Source organism: Myripristis murdjan, chromosome 18 (genome assembly GCF_902150065.1).
Source record: "Myripristis murdjan chromosome 18, fMyrMur1.1, whole genome shotgun sequence".
Lineage (NCBI taxonomy): Eukaryota > Metazoa > Chordata > Actinopteri > Holocentriformes > Holocentridae > Myripristis > Myripristis murdjan.
In genome coordinates, this window is record NC_043997.1 from 2,145,656 (window position 1) to 2,170,869 (window position 25,214).

General features: G+C 43.6%; 1 protein-coding gene and 1 long non-coding RNA gene across 4 annotated transcripts in view; both read left to right on the forward strand.

Moving 5' to 3' along the window:
• LOC115376661 (programmed cell death 1 ligand 1-like) overlaps window positions 1-25,214 on the forward strand; it is a 104,095-nt gene that overhangs the window by 17,274 nt on the left and 61,607 nt on the right. Inside the window, exons 1-2 of one of the 3 annotated variants that reach the window (XM_030076398.1) lie at window positions 5,211-5,226; window positions 24,525-24,628. The exons of the other annotated variants lie outside the window; for them this stretch is intronic. Of the exons in view, the coding sequence (XP_029932258.1) occupies window positions 24,556-24,628 (73 nt within the window). The 5' untranslated portion in view covers window positions 5,211-5,226; window positions 24,525-24,555. Of the gene's footprint in view, window positions 1-5,210; window positions 5,227-24,524; window positions 24,629-25,214 lie in introns of those variants that run through there. 3 annotated transcript variants of the gene reach the window in all.
• On the forward strand, window positions 737-17,327 carry LOC115376751 (uncharacterized). The gene is made up of 3 exons (XR_003929843.1): window positions 737-747; window positions 4,481-4,484; window positions 17,242-17,327. It is a non-coding gene; the product is annotated as an uncharacterized LOC115376751 (long non-coding RNA).

Below are 25,214 nucleotides of genomic sequence, written 5' to 3' on the forward strand. Positions count from 1 at the left end.
CACACACACACACACACGGACATGTTGGATGTCCTGCTGAGACGACCGCTGTCGTTTGATGATATTATTACCTATACCTCACACACAACTTTAACTGGACTGCAAACACTCCAGTGGTCGGCCATCGTACATCACTGGGACGTAGAGCGCCGCATCTAACCCAATAAAACACTGCAATTCAAGTTGAGACCTAAGATTTAACATTTAACATTATAAATGTGAAATGTGTTGCCCTGCGGCTGCAGCTCTCTGATAATAATAGGTATTTTGACATATTAAGGTTTCAGTTCTTCTCCAGTCCTCCGACATGGAGGAATGGAGGAGAACTGAAGCTCCAGTAGCTCCAGTGGAGCCCAGCGGCTTTCAGCACCTCGTTCAAACCCCAGACAGAAGATACACCGCGTCATTGCAAAAGTATTTTTCTCAAACTGCAGCGACCGACGGGAACAAAACATGTCGTGAAAAGGTCGCTGCTTAACTCACATCTGTCCAGCAGGTTGCTGCCACATCGGATCTCTGGCCAAAGAGGACGATGGATGATTTGAGGTGCAGCCCTAATGAGATATGTTGTAGCTCCCATACACACACACACACACACACACACACACACACACACACACTCTGTTGTATCTCTTGTCCATTTATGTCAGAAGTGATGCTCGGTGGTCACGTTAGCAATAGTATCATCACACTTGTCACCCAGCTCTCGATTGGTCTGATTGGGTTGAGTCATTGCCATGGAGTCAGGTGGGCGATTTCCTGCAGTCAGAGCAGACTTATTAAAAAAAAAAAATCTTAAAATAATTCATCCACTGCTAAAATCTGAACAGTAATGAGTTTCTACATAGGGGTTTTATCATGTATCTGGTCTCTGTTAGGAGACATCAGATAAGCAAAATGAGGTCGTGCACGACTGTGGACAGAAAGACAGTCAGTCTCTTACCTGCAGACCTCTGGCGGTATATCGACACCAGGAGCAGAGTCGAGATGCAGTAAGGACAGAACACCACCAGGTGGCAGAGCAGTCTGACAGGAGACAGCGGGGGGACAGTGGAGTTCGGGTATGAAGTTGTAGTCGGAGGTGGAGCTAGACAGAGAAGCGCAATTGGTTAGTTCGGTCAAAAAAATCCACCTGGGTTAGTAAAGAGTCCAGACGTCTCAGCTGTGATCCAGGTGTGTCAGGTGTGTGTGTTCCAGATCGGACGGCGATGCAGAATGTCTGTGAGGAACGGAAATGCTGTCTTGACTTGTCGGCGTATTTATTAAGTATGTAGAAATTAATATCAAGGTCCAGGTAAACTCTCTTATCCCGGTAAATGAACGTCCCCTTGATGAGGTTTACTTTGACTTTGAGCATGACCTTGATATTCATGTCTACCTACTGGATAAACAGCCACAAGTCAAAAGAGTGTTTCCCTTCTTCACAGATATTATGCTTTGATGTCCATCCATCTCTGGGCTGCTTCTTCGTCAGTGCAGTGCAGCCCAGCCCTGCGCTCCCTCTCTTGTTTTTGGACAGTTGGTTTCACCCATCTGGGCAGAATGTGCTAACTTTTTCTGGAGAAAACTGTTCCTGATAACGCAGACACAGTATAGGGTCAGGAAGCCTTGATGATCACGTCCCAAATAAAGTAGAAATAATTACGTCCGCTGTTGGACACATTCACTGGTGTCCAGACTAATTTAATATATTTCTCGTCATGAATTTAGTAGCGCTTTGGCAGCCTTTATGATGTGGGGACGAGATGATGTACACATGAACAAACATGTGAAGCTCCTGAGTTTGAGTCTCTTCATATGGAAATGATAAATGGCACATAAAAATTCAATATTGTACTTGTGAGGTGAAGACATCAGCAGTAGTGATTTTGTAAAGAAAATAAAAGAGTCTGAAAAAGAAAGACATGCAAAATATAGAACTACAGAAATACTAAAATTTGGATTTAGAAGGTGTTGATGTCAGAGAAACTGGCTCACCTGCTACAACCAGCCAGCTGGGTGGAGAGCGTCCATAACCAGAGATGTTGCAGCGGTAGAGGCCTTCATCAGACTTGGAAACATTGTGGATGGTCATCTGTCCTGTAGACTCAGTCCTGATGAAGGAGCCATCTTTATAGAAATCAGCTGGGAGGCTGGAGGGAGTCCTGGTTGTACAGTTCAGAGTCACAGCAGCTCCCTCCATCACAGGAAGGACAGGACTCTGCAGGATCACATCTCCACCTGAACACAGAGACACACCACAGGATTTCATCCACTGAGAAAAATATTACTTGAGCCTTCTGGTGCTGAATCAAGAAGGCCAGACTCAAAGGAACAACAGCACAGGAGAAAGTTGAAAATGTATTTATATAATGAACTTCATGGATGCAGCTCAGCTACATTGTGTCCTTCAGATTTCTGAGCAGATCTCTTGTGATGTATTGAGACTTTTTCATGTCAAGATGCCTCAGCTAAACCCAAAACACAAATCTGTGTGAAGCCTGACCTTTACTTGGGTGCTGGTCTTTGTTGGCAGTTGATGGCACCTCGTGTTGTTCCCTGTCCTGATCTTTAAAGGCCCACTCATTGATTTTGGCTGTATGGAACAACACCGCCCCCAGAGTCCTAATAAACTTTCCACCCAAAAAAAGCAGCCGACTGCAGCTATAAACGAGCTAAGAAGAGCAAAGACAACCGAGAAGGGCAACTGTTTTTGAGCTCAAAACCAAAACAACAAAGTTTTCATGCTATTTTTTTTTTTTTTTTTTTTTTTTTTTTTTTTTTTTGCACTTTACTTGCCTCACACACAGAGGTACTCTAAACAAAACCTGAGGAGTGTGCCTTTAAGATATGGCACCCTTTAAGAGACGGTGTTTGTCCTGAGACATTAAATTTCAAATCTTCTGTCTTGGAAATTAATGTTTTTTTGTGTTACTTGAAGATAAGGTGTCTTAAGAATGACTTAAATGGCCGTATTATTCACCTCTATGCAGACGATACGATTCTTTACTGTTTTTCTCTCTCTGTACAACTCACCATTGAAAATCATGACCATCTGAACTCAGAGACAAAATACATGATTTAATCCATTTAGAAACAACTTCATCGTGATTTAATACAGATAAATGTTGATACTGACGAATTATTTAGTTAGTCACCAGTGACGGTGATGTTGACGGTGTTGCTGGTTGCTCCATCTCTGGACTCGCACCAGTAAACTCCACAGTCACCTGGGAGAGTTAAACTGATTCTGCAGGAGGAACCCTCTGATTTTCCCCAGGCGTCTCCACACTCTGTCATGGCTTTTTTGGTCGTATTCCTCTTCACTGTCCATCCAGCAGAGTCTTCCTCACAGCTTAGAGTAAAAGACTTCCCATAAAATACCTGAGATCCACTGGGCTGCACAGTCAAAGGGGCTGAAGAACAAAAAAATATATATAAATATCTCTGTTGAAAAAGCCTGGACACTCCGTTAACTGTAACCATCTCTAAAATGTCCCATTCATGGTTTATAAAATGCTTAAAGTTGAGCTCCAAACTTCTCACAAAATGTTTTCTTAAACACAGAGGAAAAAACAGGATCAACATTGGACTAGCTTTTACTCAGACTGAGAGCATTCTGCTTTTCCTGTCAATGTGTAGTGTTGTCTGGACGTTATCTGACGTTTGACCTTACTGTGTGCTCTGGTGGTTCTTTTCACTGATTCATATGAAAGACCCATGAGGTAAAACTGAGGGTTGATTGAAGTAAGGGCCGTTTAGAATCAATGGCCAAAAAATGCAGGGCGTGGCTACCTGACACTGTCATTGCAGTCATCCATTTAAAAAGCTTGGAGGACTGGGCTCTCTTCACCGGACTGGAGAGAGACTTTCAATATGTCCATAAAACCCTGCTGCCACAGCAGTGGTGTGTGCACATATTCCTCTGAAAGGCATGTTATTAACACTCCAGGAGGACCCAACAATAAAGAAGAAATCAAATAGTCAAAATGTATGTAAACATGTTCCTTTCTCTTAATCCTATCTGAGGGTTTCCATTTGGATGGCATTAAGTTCATCAGATGACATCTGAGTTTCATAAAAAACAGCTATTTGCTCTTTAATGAGGACGTCCATAAAAAAAAACACAGACATGGTCAATTTGGACGGGAGGAAAACGATTGAGGACATCAGTGATCCATGAACTCATCTGGCGTCCCCTTGTAAAACTACTGACAGAACATCAGTAAATATCTCATAACATGATGAAAAAAAAAATTAAATACAGGAAAATGGTCTCCTGTGGTGATGTGACCTACTGTACGTCACATCACCACAGGAGATCAGTACAATAGATCTCACCCTGAACTCTTCAAGCACACTGGTGTAACAGGCCAGATTGACCCTACACCACACTTTACCCGGGTATAGCTTAGCCGGGCCCAGAGCATACTCCCGGGTATAAAATAACACCGCCCAAAGTATACCCCGGGGTATAAACTGGACTTTACCTGGGGTATAGTCTGGTCAGGGTGTACACTTTGGGCTGTTACACCGGCCTTTATAATAAGAGCGAGTCATCAGAGACTGTGGCTGTCGGGGGGAAGTGCACTAACCTGTGGTGGGCCTGCAGCACAGCAGTGTGGTCAGCCCTGAGGAGAAATGACACTCAGGTTGGGTTGAGGTTTTACATGCAGTCAGACGAGACAGTTGTACCTGCAGGAACTGAGCAGAGCAGGGCTGTGATGCATTTTACCACACCGGAGATATTCACAGCAGTCTGACTCGGCTCTACTCTGTAATGTTTAACAATGAAATGTCTGCACAGCAGGACAGAATAGATGCAGGTTAAATCTCCACACTGGTTGCCACTATTACTCTGACTCTGAAAAAAAAATGAATTTTAATTTTTCGGCAGCGACTCCGGACCAAACATCTCCCTCATCCCTCATCAGCCTTCAGAAAGCTGAGATCAAACCTGAGACGACTTAAGGTGAAACATTTGAGGTTTAAGTGGCAGCGTCTTTCATCTCTAGTCGTGTTTGTTCTCTTCTACTTCATCATCTGTCGCCTTTCTGATGCTGACTAGTTCGTCCAAGGAACTCAACACGGTACATCTGATCTTGAGAAGTTCCTGAAGCCAGCCAATGACTTTTTATGTACGTCGCTCCATTTTTTTTTTACCCATACTCCGCTCTAAGAAAGCCCACCTGCAGTTAAGATCATCTGTGAAAAATGGTGAAATACACACACACACACACACACACAGTTTGTACTTACAGAAGATCCCTTGCAGAGATGTGGCCTCCATTCTACAGCTTTGAGAGATCAACAACTCTTTCAGTTTTACCTGTGAAAACCAAGTGACACTTGCCCCTTCCTGCCTTCCTGTTTGTGTGTGTGTGTGTGTGTGTGTGTGTGTGTGTCTTTTTTTTTTTTTTCATCTGTGAGGTAGTAGGAAGTGGTCGCTCAATTCAGTGTGTTTGCACTTTGATAAAACATAGAATTGAAATCCTGACAAAATGTTGCCAAATAAAAAAACAGTTGCAGAGTCACAGACGAGATAAAAACCAAAAAGGGCTTATAAAGGCTTATAATGCATCTTATCTCCAAATGAATATCTAAACCAAACAAACAAAATAATAAACAATCAGGCACTTCCTGGGTCACGTTTGGACCCTGTATGTCTGTGCCAGGCTGCCTCTGTGGTTTGGGGGCGGGGCTTGTAATCTGAATTTGCTCTTTGTTGAGACCTCTGTTACTTAAAATGGACAATGGAGTTTTTTCATCGATTGCTACAAAAAAAGAGATGTTTATTACTTTTATGTTTATTAGAAATCCTTTTAATAAACACGTAAACATCTTTCAGCCCTCAGTCTCTGAGCCCCCTGAAAGTGTTTGGTGACCGCCTCCCACCCCCGCCCCCCCATCAGACTGCAGAGACGTACAGTCAGATGTGTGTGTCTTGTGTTTGTGAGTGTGTGTGTGAGTGTGAGTGTGACGTTGTAGAAAGCAAACCTCAGCCAGCGTTGAACAGCTCTCTCAGACCTGACAAAGGCTCCAGAGGAAACACAGAAACTGACCTTCCTTATATGATCTGCTGTTCAGGAGGTGATGTGCTGCCCCCTGCTGGGGAGAATGGATCAATACAGAAGCAACAGGAGGAGGGAGAGCAAACACTAAAAACAGGCATTAAACCAAGCAAAATGAATACCATCTAATTCATATGCAATATAAAGAAATAATGCAATAGCAGTGTAGTGTAGCAATACCACAGTAAAGTACTGTGTAAAACCATGAGGACATGGTTTTATCTTCAGTCACAGCCCGAACCGGCAGCCGGCCTTCCCACCTCAGCGTTGGACCGGGAGCTGAGAGCAGACCTGGGCAAGCGGCTCAAGTTCCCAGACCACGTCACAACAACATCCTTTAGCACGTTAAAAAAACGCAATTATCGCTGCGTACCTGTCGTATTCATGGTCGGAACAAACGACGACTACGTTTAGCTATAAGTTTTTAGCGTTTGCTGTTCCCGTTTGGGTCTGTAACCCCGCCCACCAATGACGTGGTGAGTTCTTTCTCTGGCTCCTGTTTAGCCCCTGCTCGAAGTTGGTGCTTGCCTGGAACCGGTTTGGAACCAGTTTGGAACCAGTTCTTGGGCGGTGGAAAAACAAAGAACCGGTGCTAAGTCAGGTACTGGCTCCAAACCAGCCCTGGAACCTCTTTTGTGGTAAAGGGCTACTTGAGGCCAGATGTGGTGCTTTCCTCCATCTCTTCAAGGCAAGTGCCACTGATAGAACTGACATCGAGGAGGCAAATGAGAGGAAGCGCTCCAAAGTACCAGGAGCTGGTGGAGCAATGCCAAGGAAGAGGCTGGAAGGCTGTGAGCCCATTGAAGCAGGGTGCCGAGGTTTTGCTGGCCGCTCACTGTGCAAAGTTTACACTCTGCTTGGCATCATGGGGGCTGCAAGAAGGAAAGCCACCAAGAACACCATGGAGGCTGCAGAGAGAGCCTCCAGATGGCTTTGGATGAGGAGGAGCGATCAGCGGGACAATGCTGCTGGGACACAAACCAGGGCCTGATCAACCCTGGCTGGGTCACCTGAGGGACGGCGTCTGATGCTGAAAGACCCGAAACGCCCGATGAAATCATGCACATCAGTGACCATGTGTCCCAGAGCATCCTAGGATCTATCCTTCATTCAAGAATGAACGCACAGCAGCACAAGAGAAACTCTGTGTGTTCCTGTCAAAATACACCCTTGGATTGAGCTGCTGTTATGGATATTATTTTAACAAAGTGACGGGTGAAAAAAAATCTTTCCAGCAAAATCGATCCTGCATCAGTTTCTCTGCCAACATAACCGAGAGCCATGAAATGACAACAACACCAAACAGCTGTATAGTAAACTTTATTTCTACATTATTCAAAATAAAGGCCACACAGAGTTCAACAAGCAGACTGTGAGAAGAATATTAATAGCAAGGTGGAATAAAACACTCTAAAATAATTAAGTGCAGTATACAGCAGTCAGGACAAAATGTGAGGACTCAAGCTCAGCTAAAGAGGTTGAACTCTTTGAAAGACACACACACACACACACACACACACACGGAAAGGAAGAGGATGTGGCAGTCAGTCTTCACATTTCCGACACACAGACGTGCACACACACTTTAATGCTTAAGCAAGACTCTGTGCATTTGCATTGTTGAGATCATCAGCCTGGTTGGTTGGGGTTGTTTCCATGGTGACCGATTGGGCTGTTTTCTACCGTCACAGCAAGGCTGAAAGAAAATTCAAATACTGTAAGTTATCCAATACAGAGAGATAACAACATGAATCACCTGAACTAAAGGCCCAAAAATTTACAACTCAAACTGATACTGACAGTGGTGGACTGACTGACTGAGTGACTGATTGATTGATTGATTGATTGACTGGTTCAGTTGGTGATCAGTAGATTCTTAGAGAGCTGATTGTCTATTTTACCTCGTCTTTGACTGCCAGTCCTCTGTTGACAGTGATTATTTGGTTATTTAGTTAGTAAGCCAACATTAGCGATGGGATTTGATAAGATTTTAGTGATTCTGATTCCATGATCGAATCTGCTTATCAATTCAATTCTTTAAGGATTCTCTTGAATCTCACTGAGCAAGGGGAAGAAAAAAAAAAGTACAAATGGGTTTATTTGAATTAACTTTCTTATATTATTGTGTTGTTAAAAAATAAAACCAGTCCAGCAGTGGCAAATACACCAAGTCAGGAATTCTAATGTCTAAATATCAGTTTAACATGTTACTAGACAATGCTAGCATTAGCCGCACTAGCTTTAGCCACTGATAGCTTTGGCTGTGCTAGCTTTAGCCGTGCTCCTGCTGCTGCTTGGTTGAGATTCATTAGCGTTAGCGTCACTCCGGAGCGTATCAAAAACGTGATGTTCCTGCAGAGTAACTGCCTGCTGTGTGGACAGATGTTTCTGCTGCTAGCACATCCTGCCTTTGTCCAAACAGAAGTTTTTCAAGCGTTACAAGCGGCTCTGCTGTCGTCTTTTCGAAGTAGAACCAAACTTTTGAACGCCTCTGCCTCGACGCCATGCTGACTCTATAGGCCGGAATATACTTTGTGCATGACCTAACGTACGCATACTCAGTGCACTTTGTCAGTGCACACACGTGCTGCGTCCAAAATGCATGGAAGTGGAGGTCTCCACTAGGGCCAGACAGCAGCAGTCGGACCTGGAAATCGTGAAAAAGCCAGTACTGTCTGGATATCACATGTATTGTAAACAAACATAGATATGCTCGAGGAGGAAGAACTCTAATTTTGCATCTATTAAGACTGCGACATAAATGAAAACAACGTCGCCACTGGAGGTGGTAGGTGCAGCCCCACAGTCAAAACCGTACAGCAAACGGGGTGTTTGTTTCCCTTGTTCTGCCGATGCACGCGATTCACGAGGGGAAACACCGGGAATATTTCCGTATGTCGGACGGTGCATTTTACGAGCTGTTATCCCTAATCGCTCCGTACATTCAGCGCACCAGCACACACGCCAAGCCAATAGCATCGACAGAGGCTTATAGCTAGGGTTGGGTATCGGTTGGGTTTTATCCGATACCGGTGCCTACTCGGTATTTTTTAAATGGTTCCGGTGCTTAAACGGTTCTCAAACCGGTACTGAAAAAAAAAGGGTTAGGGTTCCGGTCGGGCTGCACGGCCCGGTCGGGAATGTCTCGCGGCCTGGTACCAGTCCGCGGACCGGTGGTTGGGGACCGCTGACGTAGATTATCAAACACGGTGCATTGTTCGGCTTTTAAATAAACTCCATGTGTCTCCAAATGTTTCATTAAATTTGACGTGTTACCTCCCTTGCATGACGTTGCTTTAAGGCGTCTGTTGCATGTAGCAGTCTGCAGCCTCCTCAGAGGTGACATGCAGCCAAACCTTTGGCATCTTTATTGATCCTCTCATTATCAGTTCATCTTTATTGATCCTCTCACTATCAGTTCATCTTTATTGATCCTCTCACAATCGGTTCTGATCAACAGGTGTGCTGAGTAGCGGCGCTGACGTTACGTTCAACAACAACTGCAAGTTGACGCTGGAACACCAGGGGGCAGCACCGAAATGACGCACCGAAATTTTCATTCTTATTCGGTCTCGTTACTACCATTTACGTCAGAACCGGTGCCCTATTGGCACCGCGTTTCGGTACCCAACCCTAATTATAGCAGATATGTCCATCCCTGCCAGTAAGTTGTGGTTTCTTACCGCCGAGTCTGTGTCAGTGGAAAGAGCCCAGCAGGAGAGCGGAGGTGCAGTAAGAACAGAACGCCACCAGGGGACAGAGCAGGCCAGCTGCAGGCTGGACAGAAGCAGTGCTGGAGGTCGGGCTGCTGTCAGTGGGCAGAGCTGGGGAGAGAGGAGCACCTGGTCCTGTGAGCAGTGACTGCAGCTCACACACCTCATGTTCACACACTCACACACACACACACACACACACTCACACACACACACACACACACACACACACCAAACGTCTTGGTGCCAGTCATGCTCATTCAAACTCCAGGTTAAAAAAACATTCGGCAGGGTCATCATGTCATTTTAGAGAAGCTTATTAGTACTTAAACATACATGTCCACATACATTTACTAAAGTGTTTTCCAATCAACAGAAGTGGTTGGCAGTTTTTCATCTCAAAGGTGAGCTTCATACCTCTGAGGTCTGAGTGGCTGCACTTTAAATACAAATCAGCACCTCAGAGCTTTCATCTCCATGCACATATTTACATTGTAGCAGCTGATTTCTTTCTGGGCATATAGAAAGGACGGATGAGGAGGAAATGACAGATTACACCGATCAGATGAAGAAAAAGAGTAATTTTAAGTCTCATAGAATGACACAGACGTAAACAGAAACAGACTTAATATCTAAAATATCGAGCCCAGATATGAAATGACTGAGACAAGACAGAGAGCTCAGATCGGAGGGAATACTGATCTGGAACGAGCCGAGGCTTGGATTTAGAAAGTGTTGCTCACCTGCCACAGCCAGCCAGCTGGATGGAGACAGTCCTTTACCAGAGATGTTGCAGTGGTAGAGGCCTTCATCAGACTTGGAAACATGGTGGATGGTCAACTGTCCTGTAGACTCAGTCCTGATGAAGGAGCCATCTTTATAGAAACCAGCTGGGAGGTTGGAGGGAGACCTGGTTGAACAGTTCAGAGTCACAGCAGCTCCCTCCATCACAGGAAGGACAGGACTCTGCAGGATCACATCACCACCTAAACACAGAGACAAACCACAGGAGTTCATCCACTGACAAACTTAATCTTAATCCAGATAGATGCTGATAGTGGATAATGACTGAATTAGTCACCAATGACGGTGATGTTGATGGTGTTGCTGGTGTTGCTGGTTGCTCCCTCTGTGGATTCACACCAGTAAACTCCAGTGTCACCTGGGAGTGTTAAACTGATTCTGCAGGAGGAACCCTCTGATTTTCCCCAGGTGCCTCCACACTCTGACATGTTTTTCTTGGCCGTGTTCCTCTTCACCGTCCATCCAGCGCCAGAGTCTTCCTCACAGCTCAGAGTGACAGACTTCCCATAAAATACCTGAGATCCACTGGGGCGCACAGTCAGAGGGGCTGAAGAACAAAGTTATTCACGTGAATATTTAGCGTTAAATCACATGACGTCATAGGCTCCCGGAAGGCCGGAGTTGCCTGTACTAGAAAATGCAGCGCCACCTGCAGTCGGTCTGTTACTGTTGCAGCGTCTCTTTCTGTTGACAAAGCCCAGATGTGACGTAGCTCTGCCACCTGAACAACAGCTCACCAATACTGATCATAATAGCAATAATAATAATAATGATAACAGTGATAATTAATCTAACTTGATATCTGGGTTTCATACAATGGACCAGTTACAGATTTTGTGACAGTGATAGGAGAAGTGGACCAACCTTTAATGGGTCTGAAGCACAGCGACACCGTCAGCACTGAAAGACATGAAACTCTGGTTGGTTTGAAGGTTTGAACGCAGACAAACAACACAAAGGTACCTGAGAAAAATATCTTTTAGAAAATCCCAGAGTCCGTCCTCGGGGAGATTTGCATTTTGCTTCACATGATATAAATCTGGCTGTGGTTTAAGAACACTCCAGAGCTCTGATGCTCAGGTTGGATTATGAGCTTCCCTTTAATCTGAGAGATCGCGGCCTCTGATGACTCCTCTGATGTGGTATGGACAGTTTCCATGGTTACATCCAGCTGTGGAGGATGAAGGAGGTTTTAGTGCGTCTCCATCCGGGGTGAGGAAGCTTGGCGTGAAGTGAGAGCCGCAGAGAGTCTCGTCCTGTGTGGGTTTTCGTGAATCCAGCCGGTGACTTTTTCAGTCCGTGAGCCCCGTATTGGCCCTCGCTCGTCTCCAGCAAAGTGCAGCTGTAACACAAATAATCCCACACACAGATTATACTTACTGAGCAGCCACTGCAGAGACGTGCCCTCCATTCCACAGCTTTTCTTTGCAGTATGAAATCAATACTTTGAAGTTTACCTGCAGCACCGAGTAAGACCCACCCACATCCTGTTGCTTTGATTTTTTTTTTCTCTTCCTGCTCTCTCTTTTCACTCTCTTCTTCTTTGTCTCCTCTGGGTCTTCATTTGTCTTCATCTTTTCATGATTTTATTTCATTCTCCTCCACCGTTTGTCTGTGCACTGCATGCCTTGCTCTCCCAAATGCAGTGAATCCTTTTTTTTTTCATTTTCAGCCACTAATCGTTCAAGCTGTTCATTTTTTTTTTTTTCGTTTGTGATTGAAAATGACTGATGCTACACTACATGATGTGACTTGACCGTTGCTTTTGCTTGACTACGGCTCAGCTCTTCTGTTAGCTTTCCGGTGAGGTGGCAGCTTCACTGTGACTGTTAAAAACCACAAGTGTTGTGTTTGATCTCCGAGGAGACAGAGGCTTTAAGAGCTGCATGCAACAGCTTCCTCCTCGTCGTTTCACTGACAGATTCCGCTCTGTGTCAACTTGACACCTTTCACCTAGTTTAATCCCTGCACAGAGGCGCTGCCAGACATTGTAGACATCTGGGGCTTAAGCCCGGGCCGACTGGGGGGGTATGGGGGTGTGCTCCTGCAGGAGAAATTTTTGAAAAACAACCCCTTAGATAGTGGTTTCAGGGGACTTTTAAGAGACTTATAATGGCAAAATTAAAATGAAATGCAGTTTGGGCTCATTCTCCAGTCAGGGGCCCTGCGTGCTGACAGGTTCTGGCACTTTTTGAAAAGGGAACAGGAGGCAGTAGATGCTTTTTTCTGCTGCTTTATTTACTGTCTTGCTTCCACATTTGGCAAGTGGATGGACCAATGGGATGAGCCCACAGTGTGAAGGCAGTGCTCATGGGCATAGGAGTATCATGTAGTATCACACTGACATGATTAGATCAGTTCAGATGCCTTTTTGAGGAATATGCCGCCCGCCCAATTCTACCTGCAGGTGTTTATGATGTGGCACCTTTAAAAACACTTCAAAAGGATTAAATTGTGTTTTTTGACAAACCGCCAGTAGGTCGGCTGACGGTAACCCATCACAGAGTGCAAATCAGAGTCAGACAGCAACGTGAGACAGGAAGACATGGCGGCCTCTTGGAGCTGGTGCTTGTGGTTTTGCTGCAAAGAAAAGAGGCGGCGTTTCATTTTTCGTTTTTGTTGTTTTTACCACAGCCGCCACTTCAGGAGCTAAGCACACTTCAGGAGCTAAGTTGGTTACGCAGTCAAACCTTTTCATTTTCATTATGTGTATCACAGAAAAGAGCAGTACGAATTATAAATACGGCACACGAGAACTTTTCAGATCATACCTCATCAGCCACATCAGCATCCAGAAGACAATAAAAACCCTTAATCAATAACCTTCTGAATTAAACAGTTTTTTTTTTTTCAGCTGATGATGGAAGCAGCAAACAAAGCAAGATAGATAGATAGATAGATAGATAGATAGATAGATAGATTTACTGCATTGATCCCAAACTGGGAAATTCTTATGTTACAGCAGCATCAATAGAAACATAAAATAAAATTAAACAGAATTAATGCAGAAATATATACAATAAAGACTATAGACAGTAAAAATATAAACATCTAACAATATGAGATATGAAATATACAGATGGTTACAATAGATAAAACCAGTATGAATGTATGACTGACAGGCATCATGCCCTCTCAGATCCTCTGGTCTGCACTTTTAAGCCATTTTTTTTTCTAACTCTAAAAAAAAAAAAAAAAAAAAAAAAAAAAAAAAACTAAAGAAAATCCCCCCACCTAATAATAATAATGTACTTCAAGATAACTTAGGTTAAAATAAAAAATACGTCCGGGGGAAATAAACTCAACCAGGCACAGTGGAGGGATCTGGTCTCTGTGGGGAACTAGTAAAGCAGCCCACAAGCTGTTGATCCTAGTCCCTGGGTGGACATCCACTGTGCCATAGAATTAGGGACTAACAGGAAGAACCTGGACCCTAAACAAAGAGAAGAAATTCCCCATTGACGCTAACTCTTCCTAAACCTAACCTTCTTTTCACCTTACCTAACCCTAACCTTAACCATGCTATCCTCCGCGGATAGCATGGAGGTCACTAGACGTCCCGTCTATAAAACTACAACAAACCAGGTTATCGGACCTTTGCGATAGCTGGGGAATTTGGAGGGACAGGGACCGAAGTACACGGAACCCCATCCCCCCACTGACCCCAGAAAGCGATCTCAAGCCGTAGACTTATGATTAGAACTAGGCCCCCAATTTGTTACAACACGTTATGACCTGAGGGTAGGGGGTGACTCCATAAGGCTGGACCAAGTCTGACAGTTCCTGAATCCCAGTCCCGGGCATCAGGTTCTGCCACATGGTATCACACTAACCCCGAACCTTGGTTAAGACGTGATGTTCTTCAGGGTTTTTGCAGTCCAGTAACGTGCGAGGGCCAGTGCCTTTTAACCCGAAAACTCACAACTATGCTGCTTGTACTACCGAAATTGGAGATGAAGTTGGCGTGAGATATCGAGTTCCATCTAACCCTAACCTAACCCTAACCCTAACCCTCAGCCAGATTGAGAGGGATAGCTAATTTCTGATTGTTTTTCTAAGTTCTCACCATACCTGTGTTTTTGACATAAATCTATCTGTCTATCTGTCTGTCTGTCTGTCTGTCTGTCTGTCTGGATAGACAGACAGACAGACGGACGGACGGACGGACGGACGTGCGGTGGGGTCCTTGGCATGGCCATGGGTCAATTAAAGCAGCAGAACTCAAATTGCATAGCGCATGCAAATGAAATATCTATTATACAACAGGTAGATCCGACCAGCAATCTGATTGGTCAATCAGACGTTTACAATGTGCTCAAATGAGCATGACAGCACCGCTCGCCGAGCTCAAATGAAAAATACCTCATCACTGAAAATATTACTCCGCCTACATCTTATTGCCCGAGTCTGTGCGGTTTCCATGGCAACACGAAACGTTTGACTGAAACCCGCATCAAAAGCCGCTGTCAACTTTGTTCGCCTGCATAATGGACCGTTTTGTGAATTTTGATTTATTTGGCGACCTAAGTTTGGATGAATGGCTGAAGGAGGAAGACAAGACAGAAGAGAAAAAGGAGAGATACGCGAGAGTGACGAGTGAAGAGCTGGATCAGCTGGAGAGGTCAGGAAATGAAGCCGGTACGGCCCGGTCAACGTCTTGGGCTGTCAAATGTCTACAAGACTACCTGACAAACACCGGGCAAACAGCTGATTTCTCACCTGTAAGGAAAGAAGAGCTAAACAAGATCCTCCGTGAATTTTATGGAGCTTTAATTTCTATAATAAAGAGAATGAAATGCCTCAGTGGATTCAGCACCACGGACAGTACCCGCTGAGGCAGATTCAGCACCACGGACAGTACCTGTCAGATTTTCCACGGAGATGTGCGGCTGTAACTTTGTTCTTGTTATTAATGTGTTAATGTTCTCAGTTATTAATCAGTCTATTAATCGTTATTAACTTGTTTAATCTTTATGCGCTTCCTCGGCCATTTATTTAATTAATTTGTCAATTTGTTTGCGTCTGTACATTGAAATGAACTTTTAATAAATCAACACATCTGTGAAAACTGTGGTCTTTATTTCAGAGGTAAATTGATAACAGCCTGAAAAGGTGATTCTATAACTCTGTTCAGCCTTAATGTGACTGCTTACTGTCCTTACTTTTGCTGATTAGCCACATTAATGGGAGCTGACGTTAAATTGGAGTGACACACCCCCAGCTGAAATAAAACATCTGCCGGTGAGTTTATGAAAAGATAGATGTCTGTTGTGGCGCTGACACTGGAAAGGAGTAGCCTGTATTTAAATATAACTGTTCATATAAGTTGGTTGTAGATAAAAATCAGCTGACTGGTGAGTCGTTGTCACGGCAATTAAAAGGTTAAAAATGACTGAGAAGTCGGCCGAAGTGTAACTATGGTATTGATCCTCTGTAGCTGAAGTTTTGTTTGTAAAGCACTTTGTAAATAAAGACTTTATACCTGTTATTGTTGTTGTTGTATTTATTATCAGTAGTATTGTTTGTGCTGTAATGCACATGGTGAACAGGGGCAGGGTTTGTTTCTCTGCTGGAGTCAATCTAAACTTTTTTTATCAGAATGTAAATCATGAAGGAAAATGCATCAGCACTGGGAAGTGACATGGACAACCAGCTGTTCTCTAAAATCATCAGTCAAATAAAAAGTTCAACCTGTAGGCTGTGAACTGTTTGGACAACATATTTAAACATTGTTTTATTGCACCACATCGTCATCAATAATATACAGGTGGCATTTACTGTAGCAGTTCAATAAGTGAACAACAGAAGATTAAAATGAGCTCAGATGGCCTTCTACCTGAGCACATATTGGACTGAGAGGATGAGGTCCACAGTGTTGTAGCAGCGTGTCAGCAGCTGTTTGCAGGTTAAATGGCTGCTATACTCTCTGCAGACCAGCAGGTGTCACTGTGCTCTCTCTTTTCAAAGCCCTGAAGCCTCATAAGGCCCACCCCTGCAGTTCAGTCTGTGTTGAGAATAAGCAGCGCTCTGTCCTGAAGTTACGGACTGAGCCTTTAGTTCTGTGATGTGACTGGCTGTAAAATCTGTCTCTGGTTGGTTTTGGTGGGAAAAGTCACCTCAGCGTAAGCAAATGCAAGAAAACACAGCAGCAGACAACATGACAACAGAAGTATGAGTGTGCTGTAGCATGTCACTGTTGTAGCGCTGACTGTGGCCAAAACAGTTCCCCAACCCCACACCCCCCAACCCGCCCCCTTTCCTTCCCTTCCTTCCTCCTTGAGGAGGAACTGACTATAGTAAACAAATTTAATCGCTGGGGTTAGCAAATAGTAATCTACCCCTCTACCCTAGGCACTCCTTTAACATGTGGGAGAAGAAATAATATAAGAGAGATAGAGCACTGACACAATGTTGGAATGAGCAAAGGGACCCAAATGAACCTGCGCCCTTTCACCCACTTTCAGGACCGCAACATTAACAGAGAACAATACAAATGAAGAAAAAACACTGAATGAGAAGGTGTGGCACCTGAAGGCGGCACCAGAGCTACTTCTTGTAAATCAGGTGACCCAGAGGCACACCTCCATATCAGAGAGGGTTCAGGAAGCAGGAAGACAGACAGTCTCACACACACACACACACACACACACACACACACACACACACACACACAGAGGCAGATCTCCGCTCTCATGGCTTCTCTCAGCGCTGCGTCCCTCCTGGCTCTGAGCTCCCTGATCTGTCACCTGGCTGCTTCCTCTGAAGGTGAGTGTGTGCGTGAGTGTATAAATAAATATTTATACACTCTCTCTCTCTCTCTCTCTCTCTCTCTATATATATATATATATATATGTGTGTGTGTGTGTGTGTGTGTACATAGGGAGAGAGAGATATATGCACATATGCACATATATGTATGTGTGTGTGCTTATCTGTGAACGGGGCTGATGTTCAAACTGATGAGCCGACGGCTTTTGAGCGTTTGGGGATCCATTTGAAGTTTGAACTGACAAAAAGTGGAATCTTTTTTTTTTATGATATTTTTTTATTACATTTTCTCCAACACAAAATGTACAGAACTGCTCAGACATGACGGAAAAAAAAAAAAAAACAAAAAAAAAAAACAGCAGAATGTGGGCATGTGGATACAGTAAATCTGAAATAAAACATAAATGACAGTGGGCACATTATAAGAGTGTGTTATTATATTAGCCTCCTAACCCCTCAATCTCCCGCAGAAAGACAAGGCAGTATCCAGATGAGAATGAGTACAGAATGTGTAAACACAGAAAGGCTACAAGGTGCTTGTTAGACAGCGAGGCCTCAAAACAGAGTCACAAAGACGGGCTAGGCTGATCTGGGAAATCCACGAAGCAGGGAGGATGATAGTGCGGGCCCAAAATGCTGCAAGTAAGGGTCCCAGACCTTATACAGTGGTGGAAAAAAATGGGGAAAAAACAATCTCAAATATTATCATAAAATATTTGTGGAAAAATCTTTTTTGTGTTTCAAAAGGTGTGGCTGCGTTAGACAGATAGAAACAAATACAAATAATATTTTTTTGTTTATTGTTTCCAAGAAAAACTAGTCAAACTAAATAGTTGACAGTGTAATCTTTATCTTCAGGCGTGTTTCCTGCGTTAGGTTCCTTGTTTTAGCCATTTTTGTGTCTGAAGAACTTTCAGATGTGCTGCTTTATATAGACACCAAGCTTGGCAACAAAAAGTGGGTCTTTTAATAAAAAGAACGACCTTCATCACTGCTACCAAAATGACCCAATACTCTGTACCCAATACTGCAATATTTCACAAATGCATGGGGTGTCCCAAAACCTTTTTCCACCACTGTAGAAAGTATCTGAAGCATGCACGTGATGTATTCACTAGGAATGCAGTCCATAACAATGTTGTGCCATGATTTTTTTGTTGGAGCGACATTCTTGATCCAGAAGGGATCAAAAAGGGTCCAACTACTTGCTGTGTTATTTTGACTCAAGAAACTCGGTTATGCATTTTGACCCACAATCTGGGTTAAAGAAATAACCCAATTTTTCTTTTAACATGACCCAGGATTGTAGTCAATATAACCCAACTTACAGGTCTTACTCATTTAACCCACTCAACCCAAAAGATGAGTGGGCTAAAACTTTCACAGTATTCTTACTAATTAAGCACTTCCACATTTATATGATCTTACTGCACACACAGTGTTACAGACGCTGACACACATAACACTACTCAATTTTGAACAGGCAATCTCACACACAAGTGCAGTATCAGTGACTAATTCAATTGTACCCTCAGAGGTGGAGCCAAGCCCTGACTACAACCCAAGCCCGAAGACACACATCACTCACGGTTTTTACACTGTTAAATTATCAAGGTGTAAATTATTCAATAAATAGACAATAAATAGTCTGTATAAAATGTGCAAATACCTGCTGCCTCTCAGAAATTAAATCTTGGTTCTCCTCTAACTTCCTCAAACTCAACAGTGATAAAACAGAACTTCTCTTAGTCGGTACCAAATCCACCTTATCCAAAGTTAACAGTTTTTCCCTCACCATTGACAGCTCCACAGTGTCCCCCTCCCCTCAGGTTAAGAGTCTGGGTGTCATCCTCGACAGCTCACTGTCTTTCCACTCTCACACCAAGACCATAACCCGCTCTGCCTTTTTTCACTTACGTAACATTAATCGTCTCCGCCCATCTCTCACCCCCCACTCCACTGCCATCCTGGTCCACAGCCTCGTCACCTCCCGTATTGACTATTGTAACTCACTCCTTTTTGGTGCCCCTCACAAATCCCTCCATAAGCTTCAACTGGTCCAGAACTCTGCAGCCCGTATCATTTCCAGAACCCCCTCCTTTCACCACATCACTCCCGTCCTCCAGCAGCTTCACTGGCTCCCCGTCAAATTCAGAATCAACTTTAAAATCCTTCTGTATACTTTCAAGGCCATCCACAACCTCGCCCCCCCCTATCTGTCTGATCTCCTCCATATTAACACCCCCTCTCGCTGCCTCAGATCTTCCTCATCCCTCCACCTCTTTGTACCCACCTCCCGTCTCAGCACTATGGGGAGCAGAGCTTTCAGCCGCTCTGCTCCCCAACTCTGGAACTCACTTCCGCCAGAAATCCGAAACACTGACTCTCTTCCAGTGTTCAAATCCAGACTCAAAACACACCTGTTTAAGATAGCCTATTCTCTGTAACTATAACTACTTTGTTCCATTTCTCCATTTCTTTTTACCGTGTATGCCTTTTATCTGTTGTTTTATTGTACTTGTTTTTATTATTGTAAAGTGTCCTTGAGTGTCAGGAAAGGCGCTTATAAATAAAATGTATTATTATTATTATTATAATGTGCAAATATTCTGTGCAAACCAATAATAAAGTACATTTATTGTGACTAAAGTGCCAAGTGCCATTATTAAAGTGCATAGTTAAGTTTTCTGTTTAAAGTGCATTTTCTACCAACCATGTTGTGCAATATTTACAAGCAAAGCTATCAGTCACTAGTAATGAAGTGCTCTTCGTTACACAAACTGTTCGTAAAGTATTCAATCAATCAATCAATAAGCAATCAATCAATCAAACCCAAGTCTCTGACCCAACAATGGGTTACTCTCAGAAAAAAATAACCCAGAAATATTACCCAACTTGAAAAACCCACAAATTGGGACAAAATAAAATCCTTATAACCCAAGAAATGGTTATGGCTCTGGAAAAATAACCCAGAAATGTAACCCAACACAAGGAACACAGGAACTGGGTTAAAGAAATAACCCAAGTGTTTTTAGAGTGTAAGAGTGATTTGTTAATGCAATATTTCACAAATGCATGGAGGGTCCCAAAACTTTTTTCCACCACTGTAGAAAGTATCTATTTTGGAGTGAAGCATGCATGTGATGTATTCACTAGGAATGCAGTCCATAACAATGTTGTGCCATGATTTTTTTTGTTGGAGCGACATTCTTGATCCAGAAGGGTAGAATGTTCTTTCTAACAGCAAAAGTCAGTATATTGAAAAGCCTCCTGTGTTTACTGTCAGTGATCCGACCATCGGGGAGACCAAGTATCAGGCACAGAGGGTCCATCCGTATGGAGACATAAAGATAGCAGTCAGTTCATTCAGAATACCAGACCAAAACCTTAGTAACTTCACACATGACCAGAGGCAGTGGACATAATTCCCAGTCTCAGAATTGCATTTCCAGCAAAGCGGGGGAATATTAGCATCCATTTTGTTCTTGACAGCAGGTGTTATATGCGTGCGATGAACAATTCTGAACTGTATGGATTTGGTGCGTTTACATACAGAAATGTTCATGGCCTGGGACCAGACTTCCTGCCAGTCTGCGTCATCTATAGCATCTAGATCTTCCTCCCAAGCTTGCTTAGTGGTTTGTGAGGTAAGAGGAGAATAAGACTTTAGGGCTCTGTAACAAAACAGTAATGCACTTTTTACTAATCTGTAGAGACAGGGCCTTCTCCACACATGAAGTGATGTTATTAGTCATTAAACTGCAATCTTTGTGAAGATCTGTGTTGTTAACTTTTCTGTTCTGGGTTTGTTTTTGCATCGTCCTTTAGTCCTGAAGTTGAAAGCTCGACCTGGAGACGATGTCACCCTGAGCTGTCAGGCTCCTGATGGTGTCGACATCACAGCAGCAGAGTGGAGCAGAACTGACCTGGAGGAACTAGAACCAGTCTTCTTTTACCGAGACGGACACATTGACCCAGACTACCAGTATCCGTCTTTTAAGAACCGGGTGGAGCTGAAAGACAAAGAGATGAAGAATGGCGACCTGTCTGTGATTCTGAAGAACGTGAAGGAGGAGGACAGTGGAACATACGAGTGTCACTTTCAGGCTGATGATGCCAAACGCAGGAAGAGAGCCATTATTAAAGCTCCTCCCATCAGCACCATCCAGCTGGAGGTTGTAGATCCAGGTGAGTTTAACTGGGACAGGATGACATCTGACCTGAGGTCTGTTTTATTTCATGTTGGAGGTGGATTCTGAACAGACACAGGACAGAAATATGAGAGCTTGACTTTATACTTTGATCATGATTTCATAGCACTACAGTAGATAATGACTGATGTGAGCAGCAGGAATCATTTATTCTGTTTCCTTCCTTATTGTTAAATCTATATTTTTAAATGTATAAAGTGAGGTCCATTTTCCAAAAGGCCTTGTCCCAGCTGTTCCACAATCATTTATTCTGTTTCCTTCCTTATTTTTAAATCGGTAACACTTTACAATAAGAGTACAACAATTAACATTCGTTAATGCCGTAATAAACATTAAATAACAAGTAATGAACATTAAGTAACAGTTAACTAACCGTTTACTAATGCTGCTCATGCTAATTTATTTTATATGTTATTTAAGGGTTATTGTACATATTATTAACATTAGTAAATGTCATAATAATCATTAACTAACAGTTAAATAACCATTACAGCATTAACTAACATTAACTAACGTTAAGTAACGTTAATTGTTGTACTGTTATTGTAAAGTGTTACCGTTAAATCTATATTTTTAAATGTATAAAGTGAAGTACATTTTTCAAAAGGCCTTGTCCCAGCTGTCACACAAGTGAAGCCCTTCACAGATGGACATGTTGTCTTGAACATGTGTCCTAACCCTTGTTGGTACCAAACATGTTCCCCTCAGTTCAGTCAGTGAGAGTCAGGAGAGAAAACTGACATGTTTCCAGACAAACTCCCACATGAGTCTGATGAGGAGGACATGCAGCCTTTTCCTCTGACCCTCATCTGTTTACTCACTAACCTGACTTTGTCTCTGTCTTTGTCTCTGTCTCTGTCTTTGATTTTTTAGTTTCAGACGCTTCAGATGGAGACAGAATGATTCAAGTCCCTGTGGATGACCGTGTCCTTGGTGAACCTGCTGGGCGTGGACGAGCTGCAGCGGCTGTAGTTCCTGCACTGGCAGTGGTTCTTCCTGTTGTGGCTGTTGTGATGCGCAGAACACAAAAAGCATGTAGAGCACACAGGCCGGTGCACAGGGAGTGTGTATGAGCTCCTCAGCTGAAAGCAGCAGTGTGTCAGGAGTGTGTTGTGGTTCTGGATCAAAATGCTGCCTCAGCTGAACTGTAGCTGTGTGTGAGTGAAGAGACACGCTGAGTCATGACTTGGTGACCATGACTTGGCATCCTTCAGCAGCAGGAGAGATGCAGCTTCTCTGCTTCATTCGTCTGGTTTGAACAGACTTTATTGACACCGTCTACCTGGACAGGTGTGAGCTGACCAGCTCCGTGTTCCAAATCGCATACTTCTATTTTTACTTTTAGTATGTACGGCTGCTGCCCTTGCAAAGTATGTAGTGTAGTATGCAGTATGCATGTGTATGCAAACTATTGGTACACACTACATACATGGCGTTCTGGGCTTGGATAGAGGAGAATGGGAGCGATATGGCAATAGAAAGGTACAAGATAGTTATTAGCGGTGCTTTAAGTGGAAAAAAAAAAAAATGCCGGTCCTCCCCTTATTCAACTGATGCCAGTTAAATTAGGCGGTGGGTAACAGCAGATCATTAAGTGATATATTTAAACACTAGGACATGATACTGATACTTGCACCCAAGCCTTTTGTTCCTGCTTATAAGCCACTCATTCTGTGAGCAAAATACTGTATTTGGTCGTTTGACCAGCGGTCTGGCCATTCTCGTCCTGTGGAGACTGAGGCATTGTTGACAACAGGCAACAGGTGAATCAGGAGCCACCGCTACTGCTACCTGGCTGCTCTCCACTTTCAAAATTAACATCTGTCTGTCCTGTGTCATCTTCACCGGGTCCGTCATCGGTCCGGGTTCTCTTTTGGCCTTTTTGGAGCCACGCCAACATTTGTAATAACGGTAGGTAGGTTGACTAATGATGTTTACATTCAACGTCCACGAGATGAGAGGAGAGAAATAGAACAAGACAGGGTACTATGAGCTCATGAGAAGTCCCAGTACGCCGTAAAAAGTCCCGGGATGCTACAGGCTAAAACTGAGAAGTCCCGGAACTCCATACTGGTGCGTACCGGCCCACTTAAAGCACTGGTTATCAGGGTTATTTTCAAATAATGTATATATGTTATATGCTGAAATTTGCCAGATACTTGAGTCAGTATTTGATAAGATCCAGTGATATTTAATGTTTGTTTATTTTTGATGGATAGCCTACAGAAAGAGCAGAACATGCTTCTACAATGTACTGAATATGATATGACATGATATGAGAGATACAGTACGTGAAGATCCTCTGATGGAGCGTTGTGTCATCCTGCTGCTGCTCGGTGGCTCTTTACTGACATCTAGTGGTTTGAATTCACAACTGAAGCTGAAGATGCTGGGTTTGTGCCCAGGTCCTCTCTGGGTTCAGGGTTTGCATGCTCTTGCCTCCTCATCAGCTGGCTGTCTCTTTAAAGGAATATTCCAACATTTGAGGCTAAATGTCCTTTCCTCAACTTTACCCAGACTGAGACAGGATGTTCCATATGGATTTGAAACACACGTCTTGGAAATTAAAAAAAAAAAAATCAAACTTGAGTGGTTTGAGGAGAAGTTAATTAGTGGTGGATCTTCCTCTGCCTTCAGTATATGTAATCTTTTATGTTTGTTTGTATATTATGTGTGTCTCATATCTGGACCTTGAGTCTGTTAATAAAGATAATAATTCAGCCTCACACTCTGTGTTGTTGATGTTACCAGTCAGGTTTGGACCCACCTCTTCAGTTTTATTGTGAAAACCTTGTGTTTAGTTGTGTTCTTTCTCAGTTTGGTGTGTTCAGTGTTAATCTGCAGTTCAATGTGGAACAGAATCAAAACAAAGAGAAAACACTGAAGGAGAAGCTGTGGACAAACTTTAGACTACCAAAGCCAGAACACCACAGCCGCTTCTTGTAAATCACGTGACCCAGAGGAGCGCCTGTATTAAGAGAAGGCAGTCAGAGGCAGATCTCCGCTCTCATGGCGTCTCTCAGCGCTGCGTCCCTCCTGGCTCTGAGCTCCCTGACCTGTCACCTGGCTGCTTCCTCTGAAGGTGAGTGTGTGTGGACAGGTGTGTGTGTGCAGGGCCGTAACCAGGATTTTACAAACGCCGATGTCAAAATTTGGTGGTCTGGGGGCAGCGTTGGGATGACGGCAGAGGCAGGACATGCGGCCATTCAGTCACCATCCACCAACAAAATCATCACCCAGCGACTCCGTCAGTGTGGGGTAACATGGCCGCCGTCCACACAGAGACTATAGAACTATAAATATAACAGTAATTATACCGACAACCTTAACGTTAATTCATTCACGTGAAACCAATGGCATTGACAAGCCGAACAACCCTAACCCTAAAATGCGGTCTGTCCTCAAACATGGCGGATTTCCTTCTTGCTGTTGTTGAGTCAGCCTACCCACAATCCACTACGATGACCAAAGATTATATAATTACGAGAAGATGATCTACTTCCTAACGCACTGCGATGTAGAGGCGCAAGTGGTTTCCCACACAAAGTATATTTGCAGTCAGTTATATCACCTTCTTTTTTCACTTGGACAAAATACAGAGGACGTGACCTCGGTGTCCTCAATGGTGGTTACGGCCATGTGTGTGTGTGTGTGTGTGTGTGTGTGTG